The sequence below is a fragment of the Aulonocara stuartgranti genome (genome assembly GCF_965226115.1).
Source record: "Aulonocara stuartgranti genome assembly, chromosome: 3".
Lineage (NCBI taxonomy): Eukaryota > Metazoa > Chordata > Actinopteri > Cichliformes > Cichlidae > Aulonocara > Aulonocara stuartgranti.
In genome coordinates, this window is record NC_138941.1 from 71,935,546 (window position 1) to 71,949,705 (window position 14,160).

A 14,160-nucleotide genomic window follows, 5' to 3' on the forward strand; every position below is an offset into this window, starting at 1 on the left:
AGCCATGAGCTCTGCTTTTTGTGCTGAGTGAAATGGTAATGAGTGAGCCTCTAGTATAATGTCAGGCAATGTTACCACTGAATAGCCACAAAGAAATGAGTTGTCACTCGGCCTTGAACAGGACCCGTCCACATAAACCGTGGCTGAGTCTGGGATAGGTGTTTGCTCTAAATCTGGACGTGGTGCTGTGGATTCCTGTATACGTGTCATGCAGTCATGATCGTCAAGCCTGTCTGAGCCATCCTGTCGGTCAGAAGAACACAGCATAGGATCAATAAATGTGCTGGCGAATCAGGTGTGCTGCTCGCTTTTATAGTGAGATTTGCATATGTTGTGTAGTTATGTTTGCTAGAATGGTCGTGACCTGGTGATTGGTGTGTAGAATAGTGTCATGTGAGAGTGTGAGCTTCTCGCAGTCCCTTATCATGATAGAGCAAGCTGCTACTGCCCTCAGGCAGGCCGGCATTCCCGAACAATTCAGGCAGCACCTTTGAGTGGCGGAGGTCAGCACTCCCTGTAATGCATTGAAAGAGGCAGTCATTTCTGTGGATCACAGTATTCGAGGAGGCTTCTCTTTTTTACAACAGTCACGCAGAATGTGGTCATGAAAAGAACAGTCTGGTATCCACTGTCTGCAATAGTTCACCATGCCCAGGAAGGACAACATTTCCTTCTGTGTAGTGGGACGAGGGACAGAGGTCACAGCTTTGACCCTGTCTGCAGTCATGGAACGTTTTCCGTGAGACAGTGTGAATCCCAAATATTGAACAGAAGTCTGACAGTACTGCATTTTCTTTGCAGATGCTTTGTGGCCAGTCTTTTTGAGGTGCTGGAGAAGCATGTGTGTAGCAGTTTGACATAGTTTTTCACTTTCAGCACAGAGGAGGAGGTCATCCACATGTGGATCAGTGTGCAGCCCTGGAGGAGTGAAGCACCATTGAGAAAGCAGCAGGGCTGTCTACCATGCCTTGGGGCAAACGAGTCCAAGTGTACTGCTTATTTCTATGTGTGAATGCAAATAACGGCTGTGTGTCTTAAAAAGGAGCGGAGCATAAATCCACCACGGGAAAATGTGTATGCAATGCATGTCAATATGCTGTGAACATCTGAAACGAGAGGTGGCAGAGGAATGTTGACTGCATTAATTTGCCTTAAGTCTTGTATGAAACGCCATACGCCAGGTTTGTTAGGCTTTGGCACAGGATTGACAGGAGTGTGGGCTTTATTGCTCCTGTAGTCAATAAATCTCCTATGATGACATCTAGGGCTGCGGCTTTTTCGGCAGAAATGGGATGTTGCTTGACATATACTGGCTCGTTGTGTTTTAATAGGTGTACGTGATAAAGTCAATAAATCATATATCATTCTCACTTTTTGACCATAATGTCATATTCTGGTATTCAGCTGGCAATGTAACTGCAGAAATAGTACAGTGGATAGGGTAGGTTAGATCTATGTGACGACATATTTCGTAACCTATGTCTGAGTTATGTAACAAAATCACTGTTTGACCTTCACTTGTGTGAGCAGTTATCATGTTGTTGAACAGTGTGAGAGAAACAAAAGTGTGGCTCCCAGTCATGGGATTACCTGTTAGTGGCGTCTGTACACGTTTTTTTTTGGCACAGTGTGTGACATAGAGTACCGGACAAAAGGATGTTGAGTTCATTCTCTGCTGAGGGTCCAGCTGACACAGAGGATGTTCCTTCTCCATCATGTCGGTACATAGGGCAGAGAAAACATAAGCTGTTATCAGTGTCAGCAAACATTTCACCCTTTGTGTTAAATTAAATACACAAATTCATTTTTGCTTTGGGTGTCTACGGCTGCTGGAAAACTGAGCTAAATTTGCACCTCTAGCTTGTCCAACAGTGCATAAAGCGTTTTATGAATACTAGGATAGATTCATCAGGCTTCTGTTTACACATAGTTACTGCATTTAAGTCAATTTTGTCTCTGGACATTGTTAGCAGGAATTTCTTTAGATTCTTAAAGAAATCGGCGACTTTGTCATTATTTACCCTCCTTTTGTCCATAGCGGTAACATTTGATGCATCACGTCGCGGCATTCTATCATATATTTTCTACAGGACTTTTTAAGCAGACTACTTTTCTTATCACAAATGATATTCAACATTTCTACTGACCTGTTTTCTGGCGATAATCGTTCGGGATAAGGCTCCGGAAATAAATTAGAATGCATTGAACTTCTTAAGTTGTAAACAAAGTCAGTCACATAAGCACTCCCGCATGTTCTGGATACGTGATCATGGACGTCTTCACCGATTTGCGGACGTAGGTTACACGTAACCGGAAATGGGAGTTATACTGAGCCGTTATTTGAGACTTTATTTTGTATTTTATTAATTTTTGGTTTTACAGGTACTTTAGATTTTTTATCGGACCCGTCTGTGGTCTTTGAATTATTCTGACCCATGTTCAGTGATTTCCAGAGGGGTTTACACGCTAGGAGGATTTATGTTAGTATTTTCGCTGCGGCACAGCTGAGGTCACTTTAAATTTATTGCTAGCAATTTTTTGTTTGTGTGAGCAACTCTCACTTAGCGAGCAACTTCTCGCTTAACGAGCAACTTCTCGTAAAACAACAGGCAACTTCCTGTGTCTTTCTGCTTTTAATTTACTGCTTTTAACCCTTGTATGGTAATCGGGTCTGTGAGACCCGTTTTCAGTTTTCTTTCGTTTTTTTTTTTTTTTTTTTTTTTTAACAAAATTAAATTTAATTATTTACTAGCTTTCTCTGAGTGAGCAACTTCTCACTTTTTAACGTGCGTTTCAAGACAACAGGCAACTTCCTGTGTCACTCTTTGGTGAGCAACTTCTCACTTAACGAGAAGTATTTAAGACAACAGGCAACTTCCTGTGTCACTCTTTCTGAGCAACTTCTCACTTAACGAGAAGTATTTAAGACAACAGGCAACTTCCTGTGTCACTCTTTTTGAGTGAGCAACTTCTCACTTTTTAACGTACGTTTAATTAAACAATTAATTATTATTATTATTATTTTTTTTAAACAAAATTAAAATATTCAAGACAACAGGCAACTTCCTGTGTCCACCAACACCACACAAGGGTTAATTTACTTTATTCGGGGACTGAGGAAGTCGTCAGTGTATCTCTCTGGATCACTAAGTGAAACTTCGTCAGCATATCCCGTTTTTTTATGGATCGATCACTGAGAGAGGTATAATATGGTCTCTATATAAATATGAAAGACGCATATTTACCTTCTGTCAGCCATCCCACTTCTGACACCAAAATTGAAGGAAATTGCCTTCCCGGGTTTCCTCCGTGGCGTGAGCGATAAGCAGAGTTCTGTCCTTTCCTTCTAAGATTCCTAATTATTTAAAGTAACACTCAGGTATGCCATTCAGCGTGTTAGTACGAGCTCGGGAGCAGCTTGGGAGAACAAGAAAACAGAGACTGCTTTAGGTTGCCTTCCCAATCAACTCAAAGGTTTATTTGATACACAGCAGTTTATATAGAGGAAAAAAAGGTTCGTGTGTCAGCTTTCCCAGTTCAAACCGGTACAGACTAAATAAGGAAACGTCTTCCTGCCTTCTGAGCAAAGTATCCCTTGTGTAGTTTATCAGTTCAGCTATAATTTATGATCATCCCAGCAAAATACACTCCTAGACATAAAATACAGAGTTCTTTCATTAGTGAATTCTGAAACAAACCACCTAGCCTTTAACGAGCCTTTTCCAGGAGATAAAGAAAAAGGGAGGATGGGAGTAAGGAAGTGGTCTCATCTCTGTGGTGTTTTCGACCTTGGGGTACCAGCTTGTGAGTCCTACACCTTAATTCTTGGGTCACAGAGAAAGAGAAAAACAACTAGTATATGGGCCTTATTGAGTAACAGTTTTCCTGTATAAAACAATCTTCTGTAAATGCTAACCGTGGTATCAAAATATCATAACAGTCAATGTGTACTCCAAGGTATTTATAGTCCTCCACAATGTCAACACTGACCCCCTGGATTGAAACAGGGGTCAAGTGTTTCCTGGTCTTCCTGAAGTCCACGATCAGTTCCTTGGTCTTTGCCACGTTGAGCTGCAGATGCTCAACCAATGCTCAGCTGTGTTGTTCAATAATAAGAAGCAACAAAGGCAAAGATGTTTGGACTTCTGTTTGATCCTGCAGCTGGAGCAGCTGTCAGAAACCACATCTCTAATGTGGCACCGAGTACAGTCTGACTGACAGCTGGGACACCTTTTACATTCATTCATGTTTTAGCTGCTTAGAGTTTATGCTGGAGGGGTACCTGCTCACCTTGGATATGTTTCTGTAACTAATCAGTTACTTCTGTAAAGTAATCACAATTATTAACTAAACAAAGATAATCTGTATACACTGACTGGAAAACATGAAGGATATAAACAGCACCCTCCAAAGGAAGGCTTTTACTGTGAAGTCTTTGCGGGAAATGTGCAGTCACAGCAAACTGCAAGCAGATTGCTGAATGTTTAATGAGAAAGGCAGACAGAAAACGAGTTCAATAGTGTTGATGAAATCAATGAATCATCACTTTGTTTCCAGATTGAATGCTCTGACCCACAGGACTTCTGCACCATCTTTTAAATTTGGATATTTTGTGCAAAAGTCAGTAAATGATTTTAGTGATAAAGAAATGTGTTCACAGAGAGAGGAAGAACAGTGGCGTTTGTGAGGAGGAGCAGCTGCCCTGCTGTGCTTTGTGCCAGGACGTCCTGAAGGATCCAGTCTGTACCAGCTGTGGACACTGGTTCTGCATCTCCTCATACTGGGACCAGTCTGCTTCATCAGGAGACTCCTCCTGTCCCCAGTGTGGAGAAAGATCCAGAACCAGAGCTGGACTGCAGACAGCCAGTCAAAGCAGCTGTGTCCAAAGTAAGACTAAACATCTGTCTGCTGATGGACTCGTTTCTGAAAACTGGACTTTTTGTTGTGTTGTTCACACATTGAAGAGTTTTCTTTCTGTTTTTCTTTCTTTCAGCAGTTGTTGGTCTGCAGGAGCTTTTAGATGAACATAAGATCAGTCTGAGGAGGAGATGTGAACGTGTGGCAGAAGGATGTGATGAAACAGGAAGTAGAACCCTCCTCAACAGGATCTATACTGAGTTCCACATCACAGAGGGACAGAGTGAAGAGGTTCATACCCAACATGAGGTGAGGCAGCTGGAGACAGCTTCCAAGATGGACGCCCTCCATGGCATTCCAATCAGGTGCCAGGACATCTTTAAAGCCTTACCTGACCAACAGAGACCCATCCCCATCAGAGTGGTTCTGACTAACGGCGTGGCTGGTGTTGGAAAAACCTTCTCAGTGCAGAAGTTCACTCTGGACTGGGCAGAGGGCTTGGAGAACCAACATGTCAGTGTGGTGGTTCTGCTTTCATTCAGGGAGCTGAACCTGATCAGAGATGAGCAGTACAGTCTTCTGGAGCTGATCCATGTTTTCCATCCAACATTACAGAAGGTCACAGCAGAGAAGCTGGCTGTCTGTCAGCTTTTGTTCATCTTTGACGGCCTGGATGAAAGCAGACTTTCATTGGATTTCACCAACAGGAAGCTGCTGTCTGATGTTACACAGAAGTCATCAGTCAGCCAGCTGCTGACAAACCTCATCCAGGGGAATCTGCTTCCCTCGGCTCTCGTCTGGATAACTTCCCGACCTGCAGCAGCCAATCAGATCCCTCCTACATGTGTTGACAGGATAACAGAACTACGAGGCTTCACTGACGCCCAGAAGGAGGAGTACTTCAGGAGGAGATTCAGTGATGAAGAGCTGTCCAGCAGAATTATCTCCCATATGAAGACATCCAGGAGCCTCCACATCATGTGTAGAATCCCAGTGTTCTGCTGGATCACTGCTACAGTTCTGGAGCACATGTTGACTACAGAGGAGAGAGGAGAGCTGCCCAAGACCGTGACTGACTTGTACTCACACTTCCTGCTGGTTCAGACAAAGAGGAAGAAGAACAAGTACGATGAGGGACATGAGACAAGTCCACAGGAGCTGACGGAGGCTGACAGGGAAGTTCTTCTGAAGCTGGGGAGGCTGGCGTTTGAACATCTGGAGAAAGGAAATATGTTCTACCAAGAAGACCTGGAACAGTGTGGTCTGGGTGTCACAGAGGGCTCGGTGTACTCAAGAGTTTGTACAGAGATCTTCAAACGAGAGTGTGTGATCTTCCACAAACCAATCTACTGCTTTGTTCATCTAAGCATTCAGGAGTTTCTGGCTGCAGTCTACATGTTCCACTGTTTCACCAACAGGAAGACAGAGGTGGTGGAGAACTTCTTATGTCCCCAGGTGGGAAACTTCATCTGGGATGAGGAGGAAGAGTATGAAGATGATGATAGTGATACTGATAATTATAGTGATGATGAAGGATTGGTGAATGATTACGTGGATCCAAGAGAGGTCTGGGACCAGAGCACTATGATGAGAACGCAGATGATTTACTTCCAAAAGATAACTTCTATGACCAAGAAGCTTTTTGGAAGGGATCTCCGATCATACGATGCATTTCTGAACAGAGTCATGGAGAAATTCCTCCAGAGTAAAAATGGCCACCTGGACCTGTTTGTTCGCTTCCTTCATGGCCTCTCTCTGGAGTCCAACCAGAGACTCTTAGGAGGTCTGCTGGGTCAAACAGTGATCAGTACAGAAATCATCCAGAGAGTCATCAACAACCTGAAGATGATGAACAGTGATAACATGTATCCTGATAGAAGCATCAACATCTTCCACTGTCTGATGGAGATGAACGACCTCTCAGTACATCTGGAGATACAAGAGTTCCTGAAGTCAGAGAACAGATCAGAGAAGAAACTCTCTGAGATCCAGTGCTCAGCTCTGGCCTTCATGCTGCAGATGTCAGAGGTGGTTCTGGATGAGTTTGACCTTCGGAGGTACAACATATCAGAGCAGGGACAACTGAGACTGATTCCAGCTGTGAGGAACTGCCAAAAGGCTCGGTGAGTCCAGATGTGATCATTAACACTCTTTATTAGTGTAGATTAGTAGTTTAGTTCTTCAGATGTACACAGTAACTCTCATTAGTTGGAGTTTCTCAGATAAAATTATATTTTCTGTTTATCAGGAAATGTGTATGTGCATTATCCTGCATTGGTGGTCATATGCTGTGTATTGTAGACTCACTTCTACATGTAGTTCATGTGTTGTGTCATTTGGGGGCAGTATTTTAAATCTGCGGCTGCTGTTGTTGGTCATTCAGACGCTCCTGTTATAGAGAAGACAGAAATAAGAATCTTTGTAGTGAAATGAACTATAATGTTAAAAATCGTGACAGAGAAAAAAAAAGAAAGATAAAATGAGCTAATCATTTCTTTTTTTAGTTCACTTGAAATCAGATATGATATCAGCAGCTCTGAGTTCAGTTGTCATTATTGTCCAGTGATGAGATTTCTGCTCCGTTTGGTAACAGTTACCACATTTTTCCTGCATGTCAAATTGAACAGTCGTACCTGACAGCAGCAGGTAGCAAACAAAGATCAGCTTTCTCCGCTGGAACTCTTCACTGAGCTGAACTCATTCAAAATGTTCTGGAGTCAGATTCAAAACAGGAAACAGTCCAAATGTCTGACTTTGGATCAGATCTGACTGACAGACCGTGAACATTATGGAAGCCTTAAAGTGATGCCATCTTCCCTCCTTCATCTGCACATTAAAGCCAAACAAAAATGCTCATTAAAAGTCTGCAGGTCTGAGAGAGACTGAGTCATTGTGTCATGTCAAACACAGTAAGAGGAGCTGAAGCACAGATGTAAAGAGCAGACGTTCATCAGATTGTGACGTCACTCCGTTTTGTCTTCATGTACATTCAGTCTATTTATAATGCAGAATTTCCTCTTTTATAATAACACATTTTATATTTTCTAATCACAGACTGACTCAGTGTCGACTCTCAGAGACTCAGTGTGAAGTTGTGGCCTCTGCTCTGAAATCCAACCCCTCCCATCTGACACAACTGGACATGAGTTTAAATGACCTGACGTTTTCAGCAGTGAAGCTTCTCTGTGCTGGACTGGAGAGTCCCAACTGTCGACTCAAGACTCTGAGGTGAGTTCACTGACAGCAGATGTTCTTGTTTTTCTATATTTCAGATCTTTGATTGATGTTCATAAATGTTCAGGATGTTGTCATGTAATTAATATACTCTTAGTGCTTGTTTTCTGATTATATTGTTTTATGTACTTTAATAATGAAGGGTTGTAAAGCAAGGCCACTTGTGACTCACAAACTAAGTGCTCAGCCAGACTGAAAAACAGGAAGTTAGTATAGAGCTATACTAGCATATTAATAAATACAGGAAGCCAGACAAAAAAGAGGAACTTGTACCATATAAGCAGTGTTTGTATCATCATCATCATCATCATTGTTTATTTATATAGTACTTTAAAAACACGCAAGGATGACCAAAGTACTGAACAATAGAAACATAATAGTTACCATAAGAATAATAAATACGATAAAATAATGAATAAAGCAAAAACAATAAAATACAAGTTAGTCAACCACAGAGTCAAAAGCCAGTGAATACAAATGTGTTTTCAATCTGGATTTAAAAACCATCACTGATGTCGATTGCCTAATGTGAAGAGGAAGATTATTCAAAAGCGTAGGAGCCACAATGGAGAACGCTTGGTTTCCTCTCAGTTTCAGCCGTGATTTGAGGACTGAGAGCAACTGCTGCTCAGCTGACCGGAGCGAACGAGTGGGGACATAGGGCTTCAGCAAATCAGACAGATACACAGGTGCCAGACCAATTAAAGATTTAAAAACCAATAAAAGAACTTTAAGATGAATCCTAAATTGAATTGAAAGCCAGTGCAAGGAGGCCAGGACCGGAGTAATGTGCTCAAATTTCCTTTTACTAGATAAAAACCGTGCCGCAGCATTTTGTACTAGTTGCAGGCGTGTCAGATTTTCCGGTCCAACCCTTATTAAAAGGGACTTACCATAATCCAAGCGTGAGGTTATAAAAGCGTGGATAACAGTCTCCTTGAAAGAAAAGGTTTAACCTTCGACAGACGCCTGTCATTAAAATTCGTTCATTAAAATTTAAAAAGTTTTGAGCCATCCATGACTTAACATCACTAAGGTAATCAAGCAGGAGTCTAATTTGGGAGCTATGAGAATGACTGAAAGGAAAATAAAGCTGGCAATCATCAGCATATAGATGAAATGCAACTTTGTGTTTACGAAAGATCCCACCCAGTGGCAGGAGATATAAGGAAAACAGTAATGGCCCAAGAATAGATCCCTGTGGTACACCCCATGACAGAGGGGCCACAGAGGACGATGACGAGCCCAACTTAACACAGAAGCTCCTGTTTGAGAGATATGATTTTATTCACAGGAGTGCCAAGCCAGAAAGGCCCACACAATGCTGTAATCAAGAGATCAGAAGGTCGTGATCCACTGTGTCAAATGCAGCAGTCATATCTAGTAGTATAAGCACTACGTGTTTACCACAGTCCGTCGCTACCAGGATATCGTTTATAACCTTTATAAGAGCTGTCTCTGTGCTATCAAACGGCCTAAAGCCGGACTAAAAAAATTCAAACATTTGAGAGTTGTTTAGATAATCCATCAGCTGAGTGTGAACAACCTTTCCCAAGATCTTACTCAGAAAAGGAAGTTTAGAGATGGGTCTAAAATTTGACATTACTGAAATATCTGAGCCTGGCTTCTTAAGTAAGGGATAAATAATTGCATGCTTAAAGTCACTTGGTACTTGACCTGACAAGAGGCTGGTATTGATTATGTTCAGAATATGTGGTCCAACAGTAGGAAACACCTCTTTCAGAAAACGGGGATGAACGACATCATTCGGAGAACCGCATGGTTTAGCAGTTAACACAAGCTTCTCTAGTTCAGGTAGAACAATTGGTTGGAAAGCAATAAGAAAATTTAAACAGGGAACATGCACAGCCGGGCCAACAGAAGATAAAATTATTACACCTCAGAAGATTGCAAAAGAACATGATCCTCTGCATTCAGTACAGAATTAATGGTATTATACAGAACACGAGGGTTATGTGAATTAACAGCAATAAGTTGTGAAAAATAGGAGTTTCTGGCGGTCTTTACTGCCCTCTGATAAGCTTTCCAGCTCGTCTTAAGAGCTTCCAGAGAAATGTACAGCATGTCCTTTTTCCATCGTCTTTCACATCTCCTACATTCTCTTCTAATGGCTCGAGTAAAATCGGTTAGCCAGCCCTTGGCTAACCGATTTTACTCGAGCCATTACTTGGGTTTACACTACCTGAGTCTTAGAGGTGCAACAACATCAAGGGCAGATTTACAAACAGAGTCCAGGTGAGATAATAATCTATTTACGGAGGACGACTCAGAGGGACTGGACACAAGTTGTTCAAATAGTGTTGGAAAATCCTCAGTAGTATCTGAGCCGAAGGCACAATAGCATCGCATAGGTGCAGCCGGTTTAACAACAGGACTAAGAGGAACAACGTCAAATAGAATGGGCATATGGTCAGAGAATACAGCATGCGCCACATGTAAGATACAGACAGATAATCCATATGATAACTCCAAATCCAATGTGTGACCACGTTCTTGAGTGGCACATTTATCAGATTGAACAATATTAAAAGAGTTCACCAGGTCCATGAATTCCTTAGCCAGGGGTTTCCCTGGGCAACAGACGTGTATATTAAAATCACAGAGTAGCAGGACCTGGTCATACCGAGATGCACAGTCAGCGAGAAACTCTGAAAACTCAGATAAAAACTCCTTGTTATGTTTAGGAGGCCGATAAACTATTGCACACAGCAATGAAGGCAAGTGGCCCAGTTCACACAGGCAAAGTTCAAAGCTGGTGTGACGTGTCCATGAGGATAGTTGCTTAAACTCAAAGTGTGATTTAAAAAAACAGCTAACCCCCCGCCATGACCAGAAGCTCTTGGAGCACTAAAATAAGCACAGCCAGCGGGCAGCAGTTCAGAAAAAACGCTTAACTCACCGGGTGAACTCTAGGTTTCAGTCAAACAGAGGAAATCCAATGCATGGGAAGAAAAGAAATCCTTCAGGATGAAGGTCTTATTCGCCACCGATCTGGCATTAAACCCAACCTGAGGGGAGCTGGAAGACATGTCAGTGAAATTAAGAGTCAGGGGATGAGGGGAATGACCCGCCAATTTCCAGAGGCGAGGTCACTGAGGCAGTTAAACAACTCCTTGGTGGCAGAGCCCCTGGTGTTGATGAGGTCCGCCCCGAGTTCCTGAAGGCTCTGGATGTTGCAGGGCTGTTCTGGTTGACACGCCTCTATAATGTTGCATGGAGATCAAGGGCAGTACCCCTGGGCACCCCGTGGTGGTCCCCATCTTTAAGAAGGGGGACTGGAGGGTGTGTTCCAACTACAGGGGGATCCCACTCCTCAGCCTCCCTGGGAAAGTCTATTCCAGGGTGCTGGAAAGGGGAGTTCGTCCACTAGTCGAACCTCGAATACAGGAACAACAATGCGGTTTTCGTCCTGGTCGCGGAACACTGGATGATAGGTGTCAATAGGAAATTGTAATTAAAAGTCAGTAATTTTTTTAATTATATAAGTTTGTATATGGTAGAATACTGCATGTAAACATTAGTGTTTAGTTGGTGGCATAGTGAAAGAATGTCTCATCCTAGGGGGCCTGTAACACTTCAAGGTGTTTTAGCGTCCACCCCCACATCCTGGGAGCATGGGGAGAGGTCGTACCTTGTTTTATTGTTTTATTGTTTTAACGTAGCTATGTCTGTTTTAGTCTAACTGCCTTTTGTTTAGATGAACTGCTGGACTTCTTCACTGTGTTACCCAGGGTGAACCATCTAGGGTGAGGGGGAGACTACCCTCTTCCTGACCAAGGATGTTTCCTTTTGTGCTTTTATGTTATATGACCCTTTGATCAGCAGCACCACACACACACACACACACACACACACACACACACACACACACACACACGTACACCTCCACATTCTAATGTAAAGAACAAACGCTCACTGAAGTATAAATAAAGGCCGGGGCAGTTCCTCAGCACGAGTCTCAGTTCTGGAGGCTGCCCTTGCTAGCAAGAAGTTCTGTGTGTTTCTCTTCTCTGAGTCTTTACTGAAGAAGTGTTTTAGAATATATTTCTTAACAATAGGTTTGTTGCTTGAACCTATTCGCTGGTACGTTGAAGACAATGTAATTGCACAGCAAGCAAGACACGAGTAGGCAACGTTCTTTCTGTTTCACGTGCACGGGAGAGAACTGAACAAACGCCGTTCCTTCGCTTGACCCCAGTTGCTCTGGTCCGCTCTCCCGTAACACTGCTCTTTTATTGTGGTTACATGAATATGCATAGGTTCATTAACATATGACATATACATACACACAAAGAGTACCTTGCCTGTGGTTTTGTAAGTGTGTGTGTGTGTCAGAATGTGAACCTGTGAAGACTCCCCAGAGCTGGTGCCAGGAGTCTAGCGGTCCGTCTAAACCAGGGGTGCCCAATCCCGGTCCTCGAGAGCTACCGTCCTGCAGCTTTTAGATGCATTCTTGTTCCCACACACCTGAATCAAATGAATGGCTTGTTATCAGGCCTTTGCCAAACATGATGGCATGCTGAAGAGATCAAACCATTTGATTCAGCTGTGTTGGAGTAGGGATGCATCTAAAAGCTGCAGGATAGTAGCTCTCGAGGACAGGGATTGGGCAGGCCTGGTCTAAACAAAAGACTCTTATACTTAACCAGATACAGAGTAGGTGTCCTCCTATACCATAAATCAGTAAGAGCAGATATAACCTCTCTCCTGACCTTAAGTGTGTGTGCATGCCAGAGCATTCTGGAATGCACACAAAGTTTGCAAACTATTAAGGATCAAACCTCTACCAATCTACAACTGATTATAAAACTCTAAGCATATATGGGTAGATATTTCTAAGCATAAATGACAATCAACAATACAAAACCTAACACTGGACCAGCTCTCTATCCTCTCAAGGATACTGTAGGGTGCATGGGAGTTTGCCCAACCAGTCTACATATATTTTGTGGACTTGGAGAAGGCATTCGGCCGTGTCTCTTGGGGTGTCCTGTGGGAGGTACTGCGGGAGTATGGGGTGTCTGGCCCATTGCTACAGGCCATTCGATCCCTATACAACCGTTGCAAGAGCTTGGTTTGCATTGCTGGTAATAAGTCAGACTCATTCCCGGTGGGTGATGTGCTCCCCCAAGGCTGCCCTTTGTCACCGATTCTGTTCATAATCTTTCACTTTGGTAGCTTCAGAATCTCATCTCTACTTTTTGCGAATGATTTGGTTATGTTGGCTTCATCAAGTGAAGGCCTCCAGCTCGCACTGGAACGGTTCGCAGCCGAATGTGAAGCAGCGGGAATGAGGATCAGCACCTCCAAATCTGAGGCCATGGTTCTCAGCCGAAAAAGGGTGGAGTGCCCACTCCGTGTCGGGGATGAGTTCCTGCCCCAAGTGGAGGAGTTCAAGTATCTCTGGGTCTTTTCCGTGAGTGATGGGAGAAGGGAGCCAGAGATTGACAGACGGATTGGGGCTGCGGCTGCAGTAATGTGGACGCTGCACCGGTCTGTCATGGGGAAGAGGGAGCTGAGTGTAAAAGCGATGTTCAGGAGCTGTGTGTAGTGACCGAAAGAACAAGATTGCAGGTACAAGCGGCGGAAATGAGCTTCCTCCAAAGGGTGGCTGGCCTCTCCCTTAGAGATAGGGTGAGAAGTTCTGCCATCCGGGAGAGGCTCAGAGTAGAGCCGCTGCTCCTCCACATCGAAAGGAGCCAGTTGACATCTGACAAAGATGCCTCCTGGGCGCCTCCTAGGTGAGGTGTTGGTGAGGTGAGGCATGTCCCACCGGGAGGAGGCCCCGGGGCAGACCCAGGACACACTGGAGAGATTATACCTCTCGGCTGGCCTGGGAACGCCTTGGTGTTCGCCCGGATAAGCTGGAGGAGGTGGCTGGTGAGAGGGAGGTCTGGGCATCTCTGCTTAGGCTGCTGCCCCCACGATCCGGCCCCGGATAAAGCGGATGAGGATGGATGGAATTATAAATGTTTTGACCACTATGAGTAGGGTTTTCTCTGTTCTATCATGGCGATTAAAGAATAGGGTTTTAATAATGTGTCTGAA

At 43.6% G+C, this 14,160-nt stretch overlaps 1 protein-coding gene across 4 annotated transcripts in view; it reads left to right on the top strand.

Moving 5' to 3' along the window:
- Window positions 1-14,160, top strand: part of LOC309703492 (NACHT, LRR and PYD domains-containing protein 12-like) — a 33,713-nt gene that overhangs the window by 13,309 nt on the left and 6,244 nt on the right. For 3 of the 4 annotated variants that reach the window (XM_082528361.1, XM_082528364.1, XM_082528363.1), the window contains 3 exons: window positions 4,661-4,887; window positions 4,994-6,980; window positions 7,912-8,085. In XM_082528361.1, the coding sequence (XP_082384487.1) occupies window positions 4,661-4,887; window positions 4,994-6,980; window positions 7,912-8,085 (2,388 nt within the window). The remainder of the gene's footprint in view (window positions 1-4,660; window positions 4,888-4,993; window positions 6,981-7,911; window positions 8,086-14,160) is intronic. The other variant, XM_082528362.1, reaches the window with a different exon arrangement.